Source organism: Gavia stellata, chromosome 16 (genome assembly GCF_030936135.1).
Source record: "Gavia stellata isolate bGavSte3 chromosome 16, bGavSte3.hap2, whole genome shotgun sequence".
NCBI classification, from domain to species: domain Eukaryota; kingdom Metazoa; phylum Chordata; class Aves; order Gaviiformes; family Gaviidae; genus Gavia; species Gavia stellata.
In genome coordinates this window covers 8,102,115-8,124,587 of record NC_082609.1, presented here as the reverse complement: position 1 = coordinate 8,124,587, position 22,473 = coordinate 8,102,115, and the positions used below count along the sequence as shown (strand labels likewise).

At 42.7% G+C, this 22,473-nt stretch overlaps 2 protein-coding genes across 2 annotated transcripts; one reads left to right on the top strand and one right to left on the bottom strand.

The window, feature by feature from the left end:
- Positions 1 to 47: 47 nt before the first annotated feature.
- MFAP3 (microfibril associated protein 3) lies at positions 48 to 6,021 on the bottom strand. Its single transcript, XM_009819558.2, has 2 exons — positions 5,566 to 6,021; positions 48 to 4,166 (listed from the first exon to the last, which is right to left on the bottom strand). The coding sequence occupies exons 1-2, from the start codon at positions 5,843 to 5,845 to the stop codon at positions 3,424 to 3,426; spliced, it is 1,023 nt and encodes a 340-aa protein (XP_009817860.1). The 5' UTR covers positions 5,846 to 6,021; the 3' UTR covers positions 48 to 3,423.
- A 4,574-nt stretch (positions 6,022 to 10,595) lies between these two features.
- Positions 10,596 to 21,705, top strand: FAM114A2 (family with sequence similarity 114 member A2). Its single transcript, XM_059825266.1, has 14 exons — positions 10,596 to 10,621; positions 11,966 to 12,177; positions 12,395 to 12,494; positions 12,968 to 13,063; positions 13,350 to 13,462; positions 14,427 to 14,561; positions 14,727 to 14,885; positions 15,497 to 15,620; positions 16,596 to 16,672; positions 17,383 to 17,511; positions 17,731 to 17,870; positions 18,652 to 18,724; positions 19,308 to 19,361; positions 20,101 to 21,705. The coding sequence occupies exons 2-14, from the start codon at positions 11,968 to 11,970 to the stop codon at positions 20,200 to 20,202; spliced, it is 1,512 nt and encodes a 503-aa protein (XP_059681249.1). The 5' UTR covers positions 10,596 to 10,621; positions 11,966 to 11,967; the 3' UTR covers positions 20,203 to 21,705.
- Positions 21,706 to 22,473: the final 768 nt, after the last annotated feature.

Here is a 22,473-nt window from a genome sequence, read left to right as displayed (position 1 = left end):
TACTCATCACCCCTTACTGACAAAAAATAAAACTCTAACAAAACAAGGCTTTTGTTTTTACTTTATTTTGCAAATCTATCAATTCATTTTATGAAAGTATGAAATCCTATGTGGTTACATTAAACAGTTACATTACAATCCAGGTAATACAAATAACCACTACAAAGTTAGTTTTAGGTACTCTTGGATAACAAGTAGATTTAATGTTATTTAAAATAAAAGTAAGTCACAAAGAAGAGAAAAATAGCCTTGTGATTGTCAAAGAATTTAGTTTAAAGCAAGGAAACCACTGTAGACTCTTCTTGTCCTACAAAAAGTTAAGAGAGAAACACTGACGTTTACATCATCTTTCAATGTTAATGTTCAATTAGACGCATCAAAAAAATTTAAGTGCACACATTTACTGAGGATAACAAGAACAGTTCACAAGTTGTTTGGAAACCAGTGTCAGGTTTCAATGTCTGGAAATTACACTTACAGTATAATATCACCATCATCCTTGCTTTCAGATGCATAAAAATCCTGTAATACCATTTGTAAAATACACTAGGGCTTCCAATCTGCTCTAATTGAATTCAGTGGGAGTAGGATCAGTTCCTACATTTAATAAGTACTCCTGATTTACTGAAATCCTTACAAAACAGCCTCCTTCCCAGGAATGAAATTAATTTAGCTAACAAAACACTGTAATAATTCAGCAAAACTCTTAGCTTTACTATACAGCAATTGACACTGCAACTGCATTTCTGAGGACCTTTACACACGATCACTCTTTCCTCTCCACCAGCAACAGGACACACAAAGACACCAAGTAACTGTGCTTAGTAAGAACTCGGAGCTATGTAAATAAAGTATAAAAATCAAAGAACAGATTGAATTGAGAAACTGCTCTCCTGACACCCATCTGATACACCTCTAGTGTCATTCTGCTGCCTGTAAGCTGCCACTTCTGATGAGACATCTGTCAATCACGATTGCGTAACTGCTTCTCAGGAAGCAATTAAATGGAGCTTTGATTTTGTAGTTGCATCTCTACATTGCGTATGTAGTTCGGGGCAAAATGTCCAAGATGCTACCGCTGCATATAATGCAACAGTTTTACAGAAGCAAGGAGAGCTGTTTATGGGGAAAAAAGGCAGGTGCAGGTACAATCCCGATGGCCTGTAGCACAAAGGAGATTAAAACACATCATCCTCTCTTGTGGCCTTCTCTTCTTTCAACTAGGACATTCAAAATGGTGCAAACCCCCAGATCTCCACTCGTGCCCACACAACAAACCTGCAGAGCTCAATGTAGTACAAAAGTGAAGCCACCAGCATCTTAGCAGGGCTTCTAAGAGAACCAGGCATTTATCCACAAGAGTATCTTTTAACACTGATCACTCCAAAAAGAAACCAGACAGGTTACACAAAACTATACAGATTTTTCACCTGGACATAAAGTGCCATCAAACTACAGAAGCTAAAAAGAAGTTACTGTTGAGGGCAGTAGCTATTGTAAGTGTCTACAGCAGGCTTTATTCCCCTGAAGCACATAACGTTTGCTACAGTCTTGGAAATGGTACCAAGCTGGTGAGAACGCTACTTTAACCAAGGCTAGCAATTTTCTTCCTTCCTGACGAACACCGCTCTAATCCGACAGGCCAAAGCCAACTAGGCTGCATTTACTGGTGGCTGACTGCAGAACTTTCCCCAGAAGGGAGTTTAAAATGGTAATAGATGCTTCAGTTTCCCATTCGCTGATATATGATAAATATAATTTGTTCAGACCCTCTGTTACAAGCATGCACTACAACAGACGGCCCCTCCCTGTTATTAACACCGTGCCTGCTTGTGTTCCATCTCTACTCATGTAAATGTAATGCCAAATCTTCTTAAGAATCCTGAGCAGCCATCCAGAATCACTTGTTCAACTGACATTTCTGTAATAATAAGGAAAGAAAAAAGAGTTGTGGGAAATTAAATGGTGCTCCTGTTGCCAAGTTGTTAAAATTATATGGCAATATGCTTCCAGTAGTTGTAAGAAATTAATTTGTGGAGTGCTTACAAGCCTTACATCTACTAAATCTCAACAGGATATAAAATGCTATTTAAGTCATACAACTTATAAATGTTAAGGAGAAAAAAATCAGCACCAAAGAGTGAAAGAAGAAACTAGATTCTTGTCTGCACTCTGATTCCTCGAGGCTGGATCTCTACAGCTGAGGAAGCCACGTGGGAGATCCTTGGTGAAGTACTTATGTGTGTATGTATGTCAGCACCTGCACCTCTCCCTTCTGCCACCCCTCTTCAGGGGATGAGACAGGGCACGTTCAGTGAGTTACTCCACTCCTGTAAAACAGTGGCTGGCAAAGAGTTCAGCCAGCCCCTCCACTAACCGCTCTCTCTTCCACTGCTTTCTGAAAGTACTAGCCAGAGCAAAGTCAGTAAGTGTCACTACTTTTCATCTCCTTTATTATAACGTTGTTCAGAAAGAAGTGCCTGAGACACCTGATCTGTAGACGAATTAATTTTTAAATTATGCCACTACGCGATTACTGTCATTCTTTTCTCACAACAATGTCAAATACAATGTAAAACTTTGGATTTTCTATAGTGAGTGAAATCAGCAAAGTCAAAAGAAAGACAGTGCCGGCAGTGCTGTTACTGCTCCATTCTGTAAGACAGAACCAGGGTAAGGCGCTTTGGCAATCAGCACCAGGTTTAAGCGACAAGCTTTGTAACAACAATTTGCTCTCCAAACGCTAGAGTATGCACAAGTTTTCTGCAGATGCATGCAAAACTGAGACCCCCTGGTTGTTCTCTAACCTGCTTTGAAACTACAACAATTCGTTTAATCCAGCAGCAGATCCTGGTACTATTCTTTTCCTAAGTACAGTACATTTTGATAGCAACATAGAAGCACACGACACAAAACAGATTTGTTCAAGCTCACCATGGTTCTGATGGGCTACACGCACCAAGAGGCAATTCAAAAAGAGCACACAACTCAATTCATCAGGACAACAACACTGACTCCAAGGAATTCCAGCTCACTTTGTGAAGGAAGAAAGAGTTCACAAAGGAAAAGATCTTATTGCAAGTCATACTGCTCAGCTTGGCCGCTTCTAATACAGATCAGAAGTATCAGAAGCTACCAAAGAGCCAAGGACAAAGAATTCCTGTTTTGTAAATATTTTAAGTATAACAAGCTTGTTTTAAAAAGAGAAGAAAGCCACTGCACAATATTCCAAATGGCCTTCTCTAACAGATTGACATCGTTAGATCAACACTGACAAAAAATACAGATTTCAGTAGCAGTTCTGGCACTTTGCAATTTGGAAAACTCTTGTGCATATGGGACTGAGGCAGCTTGTTTGCAGACCCCTTTCTCGCAGTACCCTAGGGTCACCTGTGCTTCTTTCACAACAGCGTATCGCTGGCCTCAGCAGGTGCCTTCCTCAGAAGGCGCAAACTGGCAGCTGTCGTGAGAAACAGTGTCAATGCTCTGCACTTCTGACTGCGGGTGAATGGACACCTGAACGGCTATCTCTTGACCTTGCTCATTCATTGACCCATCATCTGAATCCCCAGCTGGTGAATCACTGCGCTTGATCTCTGGGTTGATGGGGTATATCGCAGCTTGGGTACCGCAGGCTTGGGTCTGTTTCTCCTCCTCACCTTCATCGGGATCATCAACTCGCACAGCCTCAAAGATCTCCTCCATGAACGCCCTGCAGTTAAGGATCAGAGGTGGAAGGGGAATGCTTCTGGCAAGCTCTTCAATGTACCGAGCAAACTCCATGGTCTTAAACTGAGTGACTTTGGCCAACTCTAGCGTTTTGGCAGATGTAATGATAGGGATACGCTTGGCTATCTCAAAAGCCTTCTGAAGCTTCTCAGCCCCTTCCGTCCTGAAGAACTCATTGATAGCCTTCTCCGTTTTGCGGAGGTGACTGCTCATCATGCACAGACGGGTTATATTTAAAATGAGGGTGATAGCAAAGGCAACGAGGCACACAATCATGTAGTAGATACTCATGTCTCCTGAGGTGAAGATAACCCTCAGGGTGACTGTGTAAAACAAGGTGTCATTGCGATTAACAGCTGCACACGTGTATCGACCCCGGTCAGCGAAGTTGACCTTTGTGATGTTAAGGGAATTACCAGCAATCCTCCACCGTCCACCTGGAGATTCAAAAGAAATATTAACTGAGCTAATGAAACAAAAATCACTTGGTAAACTAGACACATGCTGTTTGCTCCATCAACAGGAGACTGAGCTTGGAAGTAAGCAGTCCATTTCTAGCATAATAACACAAACACTACACCAAGGATGGAAATTTCCTTTTCATGCTTCTGGTACAGAAAGCCATAAACCAGGTACCAATCTTACTGCTTAATGGCAAATTATTTTGCGCATTTGCTGCTCTGGTTCTACTGCTTTCTCTTATCTGCAGTTTCTTGTGTGCTTTTGGACTGCTAGCTCTTTCTGACAGAGAACCTAATTCTTAACTAGTGATTCTCACCCACTGCGTAACACTATGTTGAAAGACGGTCCCCTGTAAAGTCTTAATTTTCCATATGTTAGGAGTCAAAAGTCAAGTGACCCATGAAAAACATCAGAGTCTGTAAATGGTTCCGCTGGCAAAAGAACCCAGGATTTTCTTGAGACACAGTTTTCTGCTGAGCATGCAGTGCTCATATAGAAAACCCATGTAAAAAGAAATCAATAAAAGAAGTTAGCTTTATGCAGTATTTCCTGTGCATTTATAACTTAGGGGCAAAACTGTTTTCATAATTCATTCTTCTAATTACTCTACTTTGAACTAATCTCCAGATGGCATTATAACTACAAAGAGGTTACTGAATACTTAAGGCAGAAAGATGGCCTCCGAGAAGATCCTATCAATTAGCTCGATGACCTTCATTAATACTAATAGAGTAGAGAACACCACATGCATCTCTAAAAGACATTATTTTTTTGAAAATTAACAGCTACAGGGACAGAACAATAACAGCCAATGGCTAGGAAAATATATTCTCTCTCTGTACAAAAGGCTTAAATAGCATGTTATTTCATTGTTGGCCATTACAAATTGTGTTAGTTTCCATGTTCTATCTGGTGCATAAACCAGAAAATAAATGCAGTAAGTCACCCCATGCTTTAAAAAATCCTGTAACAAAATTAAAGCATCGATTGCCAGCTGGAAAAGGTCAAAAGTTGTGGAGAATTGTGTTTAATTCATGTGTTTGGAAAAATATAATACAAACCAAAGCACTAATAAATAAAAACATCAGTTAGTATCTGGTAGGATGCAGATTCGTTTCTTCTGTATTGAATACTGCAACGCCTCTTGAACAAAATGATTCTGTGGGGCACCATAGCTGGATAGATGGGCTAGGACAGAAGAACTCAGGTATAATTCACATGCCACAGAGCAAAGGGCTTTGTCTTGCTCTCTCCTTATCTCCCAACTATAAAAATGGGAGGATAGGAAAAGAAAATGATAATAAAGTCCCAGAGGTTTTCGGATACTGTACAAAAGGGGAATACTGAAGGATAGAAACCAGCAGGAAAGCTCACCTTCATCTTTCTGTTCAAGCAGGTGTCCTCTGGAGTTATACCAAAGAATATATTCATATTGGCTGATGTTCAGTTTACATTCAATTAAAATACTGGTCCCCTCTTTGGCTATGATGTCATGGTGTGCTGGAGAACTTATTAGAGCTTGAGACACTGTATGGAGTGATGTATTCAAAGACCCAAAAGCAACTGTCCCATTAAAAGCTACATTTTCCAGTGTAAATCCAATTGAAAGATCAGCACTAACAGTCAAAATTAACAGGCAATAGCTGAGCTTCATGGAAAGCTGGAGAAAATTCTTTTTTCATTTAATTTGGAGAAATGAGGTCATATGATACTAAGCTGTTTGTATTGCTCTGAGATTGCAGAGGAGGCTCTTGGTTTTTTCAGTGACAGAAATGCCTTGGATCCAAATGTACATTCAAGACCATCAATATTAGAAGTGGAAACTGGAAATCCAACTGAAAAAAAAAAAGAATTAAGTTTATTAATGATAGCAAGCTTACGGCATATTCAAATTTCATTTCCAGTAAACAGATTTCGATTAGCATAATATAAACTGTCAGCTGAGAGGTTCCAAATCAGAGCTTTGCTCAGAACACAGTAATGAAAGAAGGGTAAGAAGGCATTAACACAACCTTCAGACCTCTAGATGTTCATCTTCCCATCCAAATAAATAATCTCAGGAACAATAATCATTAAGGCTAAAAAGGTTTTAAAAAAAGAACAAATTGTTCAGACTACTCGAAATGCATAACTATCTTTAGGGTCAGAAAGTGGATTCTGCATTTGTTAACTGAGAAAAAGTGCTTTCTTAATAGAGGAAGAAAAGCAAGAAAGAGGATATAATTTCTGCCTCCCTCCCCACCGATTTCAAAGTGCTTTTAAGCCCTAGTTTTCTAAAGCCAGTCTTTCATTTAGCATCTAGAGAAAAATCAAAGCACACACACATCTGGGTTTTAGCATTTATACATTTACTTACTTGATTTTAGAGGCACAATCGGTGTTAGATATCTAAATACTATGCTTATAGTTTCTTGCGTTGGGAAAATTCTCTTGGTGGTTTTCTACAGCGACAGAGAGGAAGTCCCTTTCTGAATACCAGGACACTGATGTCTAAACATACTTCCTTTTTTGCAATCGCTCTTGCTGCTGCTGCTGTATTTTCTAACTCTGCCTCTTTTTTCCTTGTTTGTTGTACAATAAGCTCCTGTTGAAAATGCTGCTACATCTCAGCAGTCGTATCTTATTTATCATCTTCTCTACCCAAATGCTGTCTCATATTTCACAGCAATTTGAAAAACTGTTTTGTCTAGGGACAGAATTCACACTCTTCAAACTAATGTGCACAAAAGATATTTTAAGATATTAGGATACAGCCTTTAATTTTATGTTCTTTGCACACAAACATTTTCCTTTTTTAAAAGCCAGAATAAAACCAACTTGTAACAAAATTAGATTAAACTGGTAAGAGAAAATCTGTAATCAATTTTCCTGGAAGCCTGATTCAAGAAAATTTCTAATCCAATATGCATTCCCTGAAGTTATGATTCCATCTAGACTGCTCCAGAGCCCTAAAAAACAATTTACAAAGTACAGAAGCCACAAGCCAAAATGTTATTTTAAAGAATATCTCACTCCATTCCATTGACAGTGACTTCAAATTTATCATCTTGCCTTCTACCAATAACAAATGCTAGTACAGTTGAATTTCATAAATACCACGATAGAATGGAATACATTTTCTTAATAAATAATGCAGACACTTCTCATCCTTCCAGAATTACTAGTTAACACTGCCTAAAGCAGTCAGAAATCTTATCACTTATGAAAAATAATTTACTATAAATAAATACTGGTGATGTGTACTAATTTTCTTTTCAGCACAGAAAAATTAAGCGTATTCTGGAACAGGGAAGGTTGCTGATAACGCACTACCCAGACTAGGCATTTTTTCAGTTAAAGATAATTTGTCAGAGGTCAAACCAAATTCCAGACTTGACATCTGACGAAAAACGTGTATCTGACCTGTTTCTGTTGCAGCTATTGCCAAAACCAGTTTAACAAAGAAGGCAAAAAAGACAGCTGTGTCCAACTCTCCTTCAAGCTTGACTAACCAACTCACCCACTGAATCCTGCAACAGAAACCGGAACACAGGCCCTCCACTTGTTTCTCTGTAAACAGCAATCCCTTCATCTGCCCTCTGTTTTTTATTGGCCCCACGCTGTTTTCTATCATGCCTCTTGTCCGTTCATTTGAGACTATCGCTCACCGTTGTGCGGAAGAAGCTACTTTCCCAAAGCTAAACGGTTAAAAACAGTACCAAGGCCTCTTTTGTTCCTGTTTTCCACCAGTTAGACTTTAGGGAAAGTGTTACTGAGCCCCGCTGCCTCTGGAGAAGAGCATCGCAGCCCCATCAACTGCACAGGTCTGGAAAAACCCCAATACTAAGGCTGTTGCTGATCAACAACTATTCTTCTGTTTGAAGGAGTGGTTTTAACCTTCCTTTTTTAGACCCCTAGTATTTTTGGAGTGCTTCAGAGCCTTCAGGAGGCTGCTGACAACTGACCTGCTTATTTTGGTAACCTTGTGCAGATTTCTTAAAGGCAGGCTGTGGACTGTTAGTAGTTTGCAGACCACTGACATTTGGATTGCCGGAGTTGCCATTTGAGAATCTGTCACAGCTTGCGCTAGCAAGTGAGGCGCAGATCTTCAACATACATCACTACACGACCCAGCTGCCTTCAGTTAAAAATGCCACTGCACTTAATGGCTTGTGCATGCATCGGGACTTGACTTCACAGCATTTGATGCAGTTACAACTGAGGACAGCTCTGCAGTGAAGACAAACCCCCCTCTTCGTTATTGGATCAAATGCATAGAGTAACTTCCAGTCTTCCAAAACAATAACCTCCCAACTAATAACGTTTTCGATTTATTAGAGAATAATCCCATTACCTCCTGTACTTTGCCTGTGTTATTGTCATTTTAAATTATTAAATTTGTTAGATTTCCAAGTGTCTGTGACACTCCTCCTAAAATGACATTAGGAACCTCAGTCAATTATTTAACACAACAAACACTCAGCAACATTTCCCCTCATAAGAATAAGATAATTATCTGCAGTAATTGCATATGCTCTCCACTATATTTGCACTGAGCTTGCATAATGTATAAAACATTGGTGATGGGTCATTGAATTTTACTATTAAAGTCTTCGAGGCTTGATTTATTAGAAATTGTTTGTCACATTTCGCTTTCGGAAAAGCCATTATTGCTAAGCAGACAATGATCTCTCACGGCCGAGTACTGGGAAAATTAAAATGATTTGCGAAATCCGTATTATTCAACCATCACACTTATGCAAAACAGCTGCTGGAGCTGATAAAGGATCCAAAAAGGATAAAGCGTGAGCAGTGCCAACATCACAATTCTTCAAGAAAGCATGAAGCCCAAGCAAGATGAAATGTGCAGAATAGAAACTGGCTATTTTACAACTGAACCTGAAGTTGAGCTCAACATATTTAACCTTTATTAAACCATAAGTTGTAACAACAAATAGCGGTAGAAAGATAAAAATCCGTGATGCATATGCTCATATGAGTCATCTTTGGCTCTTATCCTGAAAAAATGTGTGTTTAACCTAGAGCACTGTAAGTAGTCCCACTGAGGTCAATGTAAATAGTGATAGTACTTAAAAATACACATATTTATAAGGCACTGCAAAATTGGGGCTCAAGAGGTTGCAAGTTATATGGCTTTACATTCACTGCTCATAACAGCATTTCATACCTGGAGAAAAGCGAAGCAATAAACCGAGACACACCTGACAGACCACAGACTGCTCTGACTGACTGCCACTTCTGGCACACGATGTGGGAACGTATTTTGGCATTTACAACAAGCTAATTGGTAATAACACGCACTAAATAGAGATAAATGGATCGCTTTTGCACAGCGCACACCTTCCTACTCCCAGTGTGATGCCTTCCAGAAATAAGGCTGCTGTGACCATGCCGTGAGGCCCCTCTGGCCCTCTTTCACATCTGGGAGCCGCATTTGGCAGAGCCCTGAAGACGTTAACTCCTGGGAAGTTTGTGAAAATAGATGGCGTGGCCTTGACCGGAGACATTACTGGTGTTCCCAGCATGGGAGAGGCCGCGGGGAGGGTTCACCCTCTGCCAGCACCAGCGAAGGCTCCGCAGGGGAGCGGCTGCACCCACAGCCCAAAAACCAACGTATGGGGCAAATCCACAGGAGACCAGAGCAGATCCCGCCCGCGCGTGGCTGCCTTGTACATGGTCCCTTGGCTGCCCGACACATGGCACGGGGTAACTCACGAAGGGCACGGCGCTGGCTGCAGGTGAAAACAAGCTTTTTTCTTCTGTCAGCCAAAAATGACCAGGCACAAAACTCCACAAAAGGGCAGCCCTGGCCCCCGCAGCCCCGGCCCCACACGCACCCACGCGTGGGAAAACCCCGCTCAAGCTGGGCCGCTCGAGGCAGCGGGAGACACGACGTACATCCACATTCCCCACACTGCTGCCGAGGGCACCCAGGCCACGCCGGCCTGACGTCACGCGGCCTGACGTCACAGGGCCCTGACGTCACGCCAGAAGACCTCCCCCCGGCAGCACTTCCACGCCAAAACAGCGAGGTAAGACACGGGCCCCCGGCTTCTCCCGTAGCAGCGGGGTGGGCGCGGAGGGCCCGCGCGCCGCTGCGCCCTTTCCCCCGACTCCGATGTCTCCAGGTAAAACCCGGCGTCACCGTAACGCGGTGAGGTAGCGCTACGCCGCTCTCACCGGGAGGAGGGTGGTCGCTGCGCGCCCGCCCCGCCCCACGCCGCTCCGCCCCACCGGCCCCGCGCCCCGGCCCGCCGCGCACCTCCGCCGCCGCCGGCCCCGCCGCCCGGACGTGCTTCCCCGCGCGCCCTTCCGGCCTGGGCCGTACTTCCGGGGTCAGCCGGCGGGTGCCGCTCTGCGCCGCACCTCGATGGTTGCGGGCCGCCCGGAGGGGGAAGCGCGGAGCTGGCGGGGCGGCCCGCTCTGGCGGGTGAGGCGGGACCGGGACCGGGCGGCGCAGCGGGCCTTCGGCGGGCCGGGGGCACGAGGGGCTTGAAGGGGCCTTCTGTGGGACGGGGAGTCCCAAGGGGAGGGGGGCTTTGGGGCACTTGGGGGTCCCCTGTGGGGCAGGCGGTACTATGGCGGGGGTTGTGGGCACCTGGGGGTCCCCTTATGGGGCAGGAGTCCCATGGGGCGGCTTTAGGGAACCTGGGGGTCCCCTGTGGGGCAGGCAGCCCCGTATGGGGGTTATGGGCCCCTGGGGGTCTCCCGGAGAAGCGGAGGCACAGGGAGGCCTCCCGGGGCTGGGGAGGCCGGGGGGGTGTCCCGGGTGGGGACGGGCCCGGTGGGAGGACCCGGGTGCCGGTGGGAGCCGAGCGCGGCCGGCCAGGCCGGGGGGTGGTGGGGCTGCTGCGGGATCCCGCTAGCCGCTGTGGGGGGTCACGGGGAAATGGGGTGGGGGTCCCCAGCCCGTCACCCGGAGCTGCCCTTTCCCTAGGCGCTGCTGTCCTCCTCCTTCGCTTAAAGCCAGCGAAATCCCGTGGCTGGGGGTAGCTGCTCTGATTGCATCAGTGGCCACCTCTCCAGGGACAGGGCTTCACGTCGGTGGTGATGCCAGGGGGCTGTGGGGTGCTCGGCGTGGCCCTGCCCGTCCGTGCCTGCTGCTGCCGCCTGCAAGTTACTGCCCTGGAGCTGGTGAAGTGCTGCCGCGAAGCCAGGAGGAGAGAAAAACCTCTGCCCCTGCGAGCAGGCCGCAGCATGGCAGCCCTGTTCGTGGGCATCGTCATCCCTGATGTGTGACATCGGGGCCAGAGCATGTCTCAGATTAACGCCTTGGCGAAGCACAGCCCTAAATACAGAAGCGAGCCAGTCGCTGCGTCCCTGCCTGCCTGGCTTTCTGACAGCTATCCCCATTCGTATATGAACCCTTCAAAGCAACCATCCCAAGCAATTTAGGGGTTGTGGTTTTTTTTTTTTTTTGGTGAAGCAAGTCATGGATTTATTATCTGAGGACCTTTTGTACCTTTCATTTGCTTTTCAGAGTTAGCAACCTGTTTCTTTCCCGCAGAGAGGGTGTGTCAGTTAGATAAAGGCACGTGTTTCTGTGCGACTTTAAACTTCCAAGTGTGACATTTCTTCCAGTCAGACGTAACTTGGTGTACGCACTTGCTTAAAAACATCACCTGTTCATCCGGGTATGTGTGGCAACATGAAGGGATTTCTGTCTTAGTTGTGTTTAATTATTTAAAACACAAATGTGATGCTTTTGAACTAATGTCAAAGCGTACAAGGGAGTGATTATTTTACCTGCTTTGCTTTCTACGGCTGTTCGTAGTCATGTCTGAGAGAGACAGTGGTGAAAATCTGAAAGAAGAAACCTCTTACAAAGATGAAAATGAACAGAAGGCAGAGGAACTTGGCTGCACTGAGAGCAATGAAGAGAGAGAGCAACAGCTTGAGCCTGTGCCTATGACTCGGAAAAGACCTGAACCCAAACCCCCAAGCCAGCCTGCTGCCACAGAAAAGCCCACAGCTGAAACCCTCACGGTATGTTCCTGTGCTAGCTCTGAATAATGTGACTTCACGTTTCATGGCTTTGAGCACAGAATGCTTCTGAGCATAAGGCCCACTTCTTTTCTGAAAATTCACATCACTGTTTATCTGAAAAGAAAAAGCTGCACAAAAGTTACACGTCATAGACTGCTTGTGTTCCTCTCCTCACCATAATACCTGCATCACTCTCTTTTGCTTTTCTTCATTAAAGGTCTCAGATTCTCCTGCTGCAGTTCAGACAGGATGGGGGTACTGGGGAAGCTGGGGGAAATCTCTTCTGTCAACTGCGTCTGCTACTGTAGCAACTGTAGGTAAGGCTCTTTCTGGTAGTTGATAAATATTTTAACTATGCTTCATGTCTCAAGCTAGTGCTTTTGAGCTTGTTTCTAGAGAAGGGGATTTCAGTTATAGCAGCAATTATTGGAAAAATGTCAAGAGAATTGTTCAAGTAATGGGGAAAACTTTTACCAGAAGGTACAGTGAGATTAAGGAGATATATGCACAGCCAAAATTACTTTCAAGTTTTTAAGGTGTTTGCATAATTTTCAGCTGGTATTTTAAACTGGTATTCAGCTGGTATTTACAACTTGATTTAAAAGCTGAGATGAAACCTGAGTTCTTTACATTGGTAAGCAAGCTGGATAGTAGTAGGTTGTAGTGCTGGGTAAGCTGTCTTGAACAGGAGGAGTCCAGAATAATAAAAACCAACATGCAGCCCAAATCATGTTTCTGTTCTGATTTCTGTTGTATCTCATGGTTAAAGTAATACTGCTGTCTTCTCTAGGTCAAGGTATTTCAAATGTCATAGAAAAAGCAGAAACAACCCTTGGGATCCCCAGTCCTAGTGAAATCTCTTCAGAGACTAGAGATGCTACAACAGGTCAGTTTTTACTGCGTAAGAACAACACCGAAATGTTTCTCATAATGTAATCAGCCCCAAAATAGCATCACCTTACCCTGCATCTTGCATATTGAGGTAGATACCTGTGTGTTAAAATGATACTCTATTGCTTACTTCTGTTAGCTCTGAAGAGTAGGTAGGAAAAGAATCCCAGTTCTGGCCCTGCTCCCGACTGACACTTGGTGTTTCTTAATTTTCTCCGCTCTGCAGCTGACAGGATCTTTTTCTGGGGGTGAGGAAGTTAATTTTCTGCCTTCTAATGCAGGAAGCGAGAATCCTGGTGCTAACAGCACAGATGCAGTTGATGATGGCAGTTCCTTTCCTATTGCTGGGGCTCTTGGAGTTTTATCAACCATCTCTACTGCTGTTCAAAGCACAGTGAGTGAGTTAGGAATGCAGGAGAAAATGCGTTTAAGACAGTGTTGGGTTTTTTGCCTTTCACCTGAAACATCGTAAGAGGAAACTTTTTCATTTTGACTTTTGTGGGATGAATGGTGAGAAACTGTTTCAACCTTCAGACAGTCTTTATCTTGTGCCATGCTTCTAACTGGCACTTAGTGTGTAAGTTGTCTTGAATTTTGATAGTTTTATATTAAATGTTGATATATAACAAAAAAACCTACCAGTGGACTGTGTGGTGTGTGCATTCCCATGCATGTTACCTCTGTCCTCGGTTGTCTCTGCTTCTTTCTTTTAGAGTATTCAGGTAAATGCAGGGTCAGACTCATTCCTGGAATATTTCCACTGATTTTCACAGAACTGTCTAGAGATGAAATCCATTCTCCTCTTCAAAAACTTCTGTGAAACTAGCTCAAATTGCTTGGAAATCAGCTTGCTCCTGTGACCATGAGAAATGCACTTCAAAGGAACCCATTACCCTTAGAAATTGTGCTTTTGTGATCTGCTGTCTTGTCAATTTGCCCGTGAATCTGAAAGAGCTGCAGATGGAAAGCTTGCTTCTGCTTTTAAGGCTTGAACAAGAGTTAGCAACCAAAACCCACAGGTCTAGTGTTTTCTGACTGGAAGGATGAGCACTAAATACTTTAATAATTTAATGTGCTGAGAACCAGCCTGTTCACAAAATAAAAATCTATGTCCCATCAGATTGCTGCAGCTGTCTGAGTGCTATATTAAACTGTTGGATGATAATGTATTGTGCTCTTTCCGTGTCCTTCTGCTCTTTTTGTGGTGATTAGGGTTGAATTTTAGGGTGACAACCAATTTGGCTTTTATGTGAGCGTCCGGCATAACATTGCTGATATAAATCCCCCAATTCAGTTTCTTCAATTGTATAGTCTTCTGTGAGTTTTATGCACTCTCTATATCCAAATCTGATTCCTAGGGAAAAAGTGTTATTAGTGGAGGTCTGGATGCCTTGGAATTCATCGGGAAAAAGACAATGGATGTAATAGCTGAGGGAGACCCTGGATTCAAAAAAACAAAGGGCCTAATGAATAGAAGCTCTACATTATCTCAGGTATGGCAGTTCTGTATCAGCTCCTCATTGGTTTCTCTCATTTCTTCTCCCTTCTTTTGCAGTCCTTGCATTAAGCAATCATTTTTACTACTGAACCAAAAGCCTTCTCCTCCCGTATTCTGTATCTTCTTGCACTGACCCGAGTCCTCTGCTTTTCTTTTTCAGGTCTTACGAGAGGCAAAGGAGAAAGAAGAGCAGCAGACAGCTACTGAGGTTACCATGGCTACGGAGAAGAAAGCCCATTATGGGTTACTGTTTGATGAGTTTCAGGGTCTTTCGCATCTGGAGGCCTTAGAGATGCTTTCCAGAGAGAGTGAATCAAAGGTAATGGCCTTGAGCAATTTGCCTTCTATTTTGAGCAGGAAAAAAAAAGATTAGAAATAGATGTATATACATGTAAAATGAAGAGCTCAGAACGTGCTATAAAACGATTGATTACACAACTTCACTTTGATCCCTGCATTATGATCTGGTGTTTACCTTGGAAGCATTATGTCCTGTCCTCAGCTCCTAAAGCCATTCTCTTTGCCCAACTAGCCTCAGTTCCTGCATGTCTTCAACAACTTTTTACAAGTTACTCTCTCCTCATACCCACTTGTTTGCTGTGTTGGTCTGGAGAAGAGAGTATTGTAAGCATAGCAGAGATTGTCCTCTCTGTCTTGGGGCAGGGAGGAGGGCAGATCAGCATGCAATTTCAGAAGTCTTTCACTTTTATTATGAAAGAAATTTGAGTAACTCCTTAAGAATCCATTATTACCTAACGGGGCTTCACAAATAGGTCTTTTTCCCTTTCCTCCTTCCTGTAGGAAAATACCACTTGCTCATTAACATGTGATGTTTTTATGTGCAATGTAAACCAGTGCTGCGTCTTCCATCCTGTTTCTTTTTCTTGTTGGATTTATGATTCTCTCTTTGGCTGTGCTGCCCCTAACTAGGTGAAATCGGTTCTAAATGCTCTCTCTGGAGAAGAGTTGGACACACTGAAGGAGGAAATGGAACAACTCAAAGAAGCATTTTCTTTACCAGAATTCTTTGAGGAAGAAGAAGAAGAAAAGAAGGGTAAGAGAACCCCAGGTTCTGGGAAGGAGAAGCTGGTTCTCAATGAAATTATCAGTGTAGAACCAATCAGCCCTGATCACTAGCAGTGGGCATGATGCCAAAGTTAAGTTATTCTTTAGCTGGATGCTTAATCCTAAAGCTGTCTGTGGCCAGGAACATGACAGGTAGCAATATCCTTTATCTCTGGGAAGCTGCTGTGCATTAATTCTGTAGCAGGAACAATTTCTTGCCAGAGCAGGATTAGAGTTGCTTGAATCCTGGGCAGTTCATACAACTGACCTTGAGCCAAGATGCAAATTCAAAGAGATGCTGCGTTTCCGTGACCACGAGGGAAAGACTGTGAATAGAGTTGTCCAACCTGTGGGAAAGCAAAAAGCCTTTTTATTTATTTTTTATATGAGAGTTAGCCACACAGACCAAAAGACTCAGAGGTGCCCCCATACACAAGAGCCGTCTGATTCTGGAGGATTATGCAGATTTAAATGTAAATTTCTTGCATTACTTTTACCTACATGGCTCATCAGGGAGGGCTTACACACCTGCACTGCTATCATTTAACATTTAGTGTATCTTTTATATTTGCACGTGATGGATCTCACAGCCTTCCCCCCACTGTTAACATATGCCCTGCTGCATATAATAGGAGAACCATAGGCTTTAAGTGATGTTTCAGGCTCTCCAAGGTGATGTGCAAGTTAGTGCATTACAAAAAGCTGCCTGTTTTTAAAAAAAAAAGTAATGTCCCCCCCTCCTTTAGCTACAAAACCAGAATTGAGAAAGCAAAAGCTAACCTTCTGGCACTGGTGTCTCCACATTTTTAGAACCGGGTCTAACGCATTCTTGCCTGTGGTGATCATTCAAAGAGAAATAAATGAAACAGTTGACAGACTTGTGCAGAAGTAGTTGTGCATCAAAGTGTTGCTTATTCCTGTATCTGTCCTTTGTGTGAATTCTTTAACCTTTCCTGTCCTTTAGGAGATGAGTTCACAAAAGAAGTAACAGAGTTGTTTTCAGAATTGCGTATCTCCTCAAAGCCGGACAAACTGATCATGGTGAGATATTTCCCATCTTCTAAAAGCCGGAGGGGTTCCTCACAGGAACTGCTTCTCAGTCCTGCTTTGCTTGCGAAAATACCAATTGCATGAAAATAAGCCATGTTTAGATCCTTTGACAACGGTAGGCAAAAGAGATGGGCCTTTTCCTTTGACTTTATGGGGCAAAATCATGTTCTGTAGTGTCTTTGGCTCTGAATCAGTAGACACCAGCGTGTCTCTGCCCTGTCACTGGGCAGTAGTAAGTGGTGGCAAAGATAACTGGGAGCAGTAAGCCTTCAGCCACCACAGTGAAATCAGCCTACACTCATGAATTGAAGCCCTCCTCTTGATACAAAGCAGCTGGCTGTACTACATTTGGAAGTTGGTACAAAGTAGAATTGCCTTTCTTGCCTTCATTTCACTACCCTTCAGATCCACCAAGTGGCAGCAGCATTCTGCATACATGTTTTTAAAGCACCTCTGTTAGTCGTGGTCTTGCTGTTAAACTCCAGCACCTGGTACTAGAGAAATGACCGCCCTCAGCTACATCAGTGCAGCCAACCTTCTACAAAGTCCTGAAGGCATTAGGATCATTTGTCCTGGTTCTTCTCACTAGCTCAGGAGTCGTAGCTGTTTCCTTCCTCTAGAGAGATCCAATACTCAATGTTTTGTGGTGTGCAGGGGGGCTTCATTCCAGTCATTAAATACTATGGCACATCTTCATACAGGTAAGGACGTCTGCTCATGAATGGATAGCACAATTCAACAGCAGTCTTCCTAAAGAAGAAAAAGAGAGTGAAGAAAACCAAGAAGTAGAATCCAGACATGGTGACCATGATGCTAAAAAATCAGTAGAGGTAACTGAGTAATGAAGAAGGAGAGTATCTGACCACAGAGTGTTTATCTGGCTGCTAAGTTACAGTTGTGATTCCCAGAGTTTATGGGTTTCTCTTTCTGTGCAGATTCTGAGGTCTGAAAGGGCAGCGTAGTGATAGTACGATGTGTGAGTCACTTGTTTTAAATAATAAAAGCTGCTAGTTCTTGTATGGTATGGGGAATTTTTTTAACTCTTGCAGGATATTCATGCATTTGCCATAAGAAGTCTGGCTGAACTGACAGCATGCTCCATTGAAATGTTTCACAAAACTGCAGCTTTGTTTCTACGTGGTCAGAAAGAAGAGGTGACAGCCACAGACAGAGCCAAGTTGCTTTCACAGTAAGTTCATCTCTTAAAGTGTAGTATATAATTACTTACGTACTGATTAAACTGTCTAATAACTTTTTGCAAATCCATGGGATATAGGGCTCTTGAATTCTGCATATGTGTTCAAAGTTGCAGTGGGTGGCATCACCATCTTCCAGCAGAATTCATCTGTCTGTTTTTCCAGCTTGAAGACATTTCTTGATAAGAGAGCAAACCTTACTTGAAAGCTTTTATATAGCCAAGAAGAATGTTTGCCCTAAGCTTGTGCTAGTTAGTAGATAGACATTTAAAATATGACAAAGCACTTGTATGAAAGTGATTCTTAATTACCTCTTTGTTAATCATTTAGTATGTTAGGTACGTGATACTGTAAAATTACTGCAACTAATTATTAGATTGGTCTTACTAATAATAGATAACACAAGATTTTTCTTTTATGTCGGGAGATACTTGGCAAGTGTATGAAATATGCAGTACTTTCGAAGTCAGAAAATGACACTTGTCAGTAAAAAAAAAAAGCAAGTTAGTACTGTTCGTTCTTGAATGGATGTGTCTGTCCTCTGGATGCTGTTTTGGATCTTCAGCTGTAATTCTTTATTTTACCATCTTTCCCCTCCCTAATTTATTTGGGGAACTTCTGGATCTTCATACACTGTTTACCTGCTCTATATCAATTTTGTTTTAGTTTAGCTTTATATGTATGGAAAAAAGGTATTTGTTGTTTAGATGAATGCTAAAAGAAGGTTATTCTTGTAGACTGTATTTACTACATGGTTTTCCCATTCTTCTACAGAATGACGATTGTGCTGTGTAAAGAACTGTCAACTTTCTCTAAAGAGTTTACTATGTGCTTAACGACTGCAGGGGTAAGAGTTACACCGTATGTCTTTGGAATGAGATGTGCTTAGTTGATTACAGCCTTGGGGTCTTCACTATGAAGCGCTTCTTGTTTGCACAGTTATATATGCAGTTTTTTGCCCTGTGAACTGATCTTCTAGGTCAGCGTTCCCCAGATTGTGGCAGCTGAAAAAGCTGAGCTGAGCTTTTGAATGCCTCCTGCTGCATTCAGCCTGGCACAGAGTGGGGGAGGGAATTGGTGCTGACAGTACTAAGGAGACAAAAGAAAATAAGGTTTGTGATCCTGTTGTGGATTTTCCAAAACATTCAGGTGTTATTGAAGACGATATCATTATCTCTAAATTCTCTAATTGTCCACAGTTCATTTGAAGATCTAACATGTGTATTCATATATGACTTGTGTTGAGCATATGTGGGTTACTTCGTTCCTACTTGCATGCTACAAGGCAGGTCTTCTGTAGCTTGTGACTTAGCTTTCCTATAGTCAAGGGAGCAATGGTGATTTTAAACTTACTGAGGATTTAGCTTTATCTTGCTTGAAGAAATGCGGTCAAATTTTCAATCAGGATAATATATGTCTGATCTCTGCAGGTTAAAGAGAAAGCAGATGTGCTTAATCCCTTAATCACTGGAGTGTTTTTGGAGGTCAGTTATGCTGAAGTTAAAACTTTTAAGCTAATACCTAAAAAAATAGATATGCTGTTTTTTTCCACTTCAGTATCCTTATGCATGTTAAGTTCTTTAACCCATGGTCTAAGATTCTGCTTACCTAGCTAATAATTTAAAAGTTTTAATAAATGTACGTAGATTTGCACAAGATATGAGTTACTTAGTGAAGAGTGAGCCTTATGTGGTGTCAGCTGACAGTTATGATGGGTCAGAAGACACACGTTGAATTCAGCAGTCTGGATTTCTAGAATTTAAATGTCCAAAGGCAAACATTAGACAAGCTTAGAAATTAGCATGCAAGAGTCCCAACACTTCCTAGCTGTTAAGTGGGTTCTCAATGCTTGTAAACTTCTGAGGTGTGGTAGGAAACAGGTGTTTCCTGTTGGTGTGTTCTTCCTTCCTGCCACAGCATGCTTATGCTTCACTTTGAAATAAATTCTTCTCATCTGTTATTGAAAACACTATCCTGCATTTGGATTACACCTGATGTTGTTTGGCAGTTTTAAAGCCAGTTGCTTTTTTGTCTAGTGGCATAAAGCCCCTCAAAAACTTAGTACTAAATTGATTTCTAGAATGAAGCCTTAAAAATCCGACAAGCACTAGGCTTCTGTTTCTTATGTGCATTAATCAATGCTGTTTGAAATGAGTATGTGGTTAGTAAAGCTGATTGGTAGCATAATTGTTCATGTGTGTATTTTGATTTTTGTTTTCATAGGCTTCAAACAGTGCTTCATATATCCAAGATGCCTTCCAGCTCTTGCTGCCTGTATTGCAGATCTCCGTTATTGAGGCTAGAACGGAACTATCACAGCAATAAAAATCCTTCTAATTAAGAACTTTTTGACCTTCCCACTTCGTAGTTTCCATGCTGGAGAATGATGTAATGGCTCTTATTAAAGGGAAAAAGATTAACTCTGATCGCTGCTGCTGCAAGAACGGTGATTAAATGCAGTCTGGCAATGACAGCTCTTACAGCACATTGAGAGATGTGATTAGCATAGTCCAGGCTGGTGGACAACGTGACAGACTTAAAGTGCAGATTGCTTCTCTGTTTTCATGGTCTGTCTATATCTTTTCACTGAAATCCCTCTGCTGTATGTGTTAACAAGCTCTTTGGAGAAGCTCTCTGGACTGTGAAGACAATTCTGGAGAAAAGAGTAGCAGCTGGCTAGTTAAAGAGTTAGCTAAAATCATGGTGTGATTTTTTTTATTTTTTTTTAAAGTCAGAGACATAAATTAGGTTCCTGATAGCTCTGCGTTGGTGTTGAATATTGGATAGGAGGTGCAAGAACGGGCAAATATTTATGAACCTTGCAGTTCCTAGGCTGAAAAGAATAGAGCAGAGAGGATTCCTTATCAAGCCATTGCTGCTGAAGAGAAGCCACGGCTTCCTGAAGAAGTCTGTTAATGACTCAGGGATATGGGACAGAGACTCTCACTAGGGTGCTGTTTCTCATTCTCTTGCAGAGTGCTTGCTTCAGCACAAGCTGGGAAAATGCTGACCTGGCCCTAAGAATGGGGGTACTTTGCTTTATAGCAACAAATGAGAACTGGCTGAAACGGATTGATTTGTGTTTGGGCAATTTAATGAGAGAATTTAGCAGGAGGATTCCCCTTCTTCAGTGCAGCGTGACGTGTCGGCCACAGACTGTTCACAAACTCAGATACTGCTTTTCTCCTGTTTCTCTGTAAAAACACTATAATGCAATGCTCCTTCTTCTTGGAAGGTATATTAAAGTAGGGGGAGAGGAAGCAATTTGGTTCTGTTAGCGGGAGTCCTAATTTGTCTTAGAAGCTGCTCCACATATGGTATCTGTTTCTTTGTGCTGTGAAAGTTCCCTGCTTTGTTCCTTTTTTGCAATTTCTATCTTTTGAGCCTGCCCATTGGGAGGGAGCAGCCTCTGTTGGAATCACAGGAGCAGAAATGCACAGCTAAAATGGAACTTCAAGAAGTCCAGAATAGCTAACCAGAGGTGACCAAGTGTCACACCTGCCTCTGTACTTGCTCATTGGTAACAATGATGCTCAAATCCCATTTTGAAAATCCTCTGGGTTTTAGCAGTTCTTGCACATTTCTGCTGTATTGAAGGCTTAACATTCCTCTGCTCTATTTGTGCAGTAGAGAAGTGTTTTTGTTATTAGAACACCTTTTGGCTAATGCTCCTCTGATTTTATATATATGGAAAAAGCCTTGCCTTAGTCGTGGTTAGACTGATCAGATCTTTAAAGGGAGAGCTTTTTTTTTTGCAACTTAAAGAAAACTAGACTTGAAAGGAGTGTGTCTGGGGTAAAAAAATCCGCACTACAATAAACTCTGTATTTTTTCTTCTTTTGGTTGATAGCATTATTAAAGAAAGGATTTGTTTTGACAACCGTTTCAGTTAAAAGCTATCACGATAGCAGTGGGCACGAACAAAATGAGAAGAAAGAACTGTTCTTTTTTCTTCTCAGCCCTGACTGTGGTTTGCGGGGCAGGGCTGGGTGCTGCTCTGAGGTCGGGACAGCTGGGGCTTTTCTCATGGCAGGGTACTGTCTCATAGAAAGAGGGCTCCAGACCCTGGCTGGGGAGTGAGAGCTCCCACAGCCAAGCTCCCAATTCCTGCATCAGTGTAAAGTGGAAGCTTTGCTCCTGCCACAAAGCCAAAATTTACAGAAATGTCAGAAGAGAAGAAATAAAGATAATGGGGTTTTATGAAGCAGCAGCTGCTTTTCTTGCAGATGAAGTCTACTGACCTGCAGTACTTTAGTGCAGAGTAGTTTAATTATTAAAGGAAATGAGGTGATTTTTTTTGAAGATGTAGACAGTAATTATTTCAGTCATGTGCCCACCTGCATTTTCTTATAGCAGCCAATAATCAAATGTGCACCAGCTTCACTTGTGTGCCAGTGCAAGGACTGCAATAGATCGCCAACAAAAACAGTTTTACAGTTGCTGAAATCTTCCTACCCAAAGGATTCATCAGAATTCAACATCCAACTGCCTGGAGGTCTTACTGCTCTGCCTTGCCTTGCCTTGCGCATGAACCTAATGAGAGCTGGCAGTAATTTGAGCACTTCTGGTAGTGTTTGCGGGGGTGAGAGGTGGCTG

What these genes read in the sequence shown, in the direction of transcription:
- MFAP3 (XM_009819558.2), bottom strand. Translation starts at nt 5,845, where the DNA reads ATGAAGCTCAGCTATTGCCTGTTAATTTTGACTGTTAGTGCTGATCTT. An exon ending in GCTTGAACAGAAAGATGAAG is followed by an intron (nt 4,167 to 5,565) that starts GTGAGCTTTCCT and finishes TTGAATCTCCAG; the next exon opens with GTGGACGGTGGAGGATTGCT.
- FAM114A2 (XM_059825266.1), top strand. Translation starts at nt 11,968, where the DNA reads ATGTCTGAGAGAGACAGTGGTGAAAATCTGAAAGAAGAAACCTCTTAC. An exon ending in AGCCGGACAAACTGATCATG is followed by an intron (nt 16,673 to 17,382) that starts GTGAGATATTTC and finishes ATCTTCATACAG; the next exon opens with GTAAGGACGTCTGCTCATGA. An exon ending in TGTGCTTAACGACTGCAGGG is followed by an intron (nt 18,725 to 19,307) that starts GTAAGAGTTACA and finishes TGATCTCTGCAG; the next exon opens with GTTAAAGAGAAAGCAGATGT.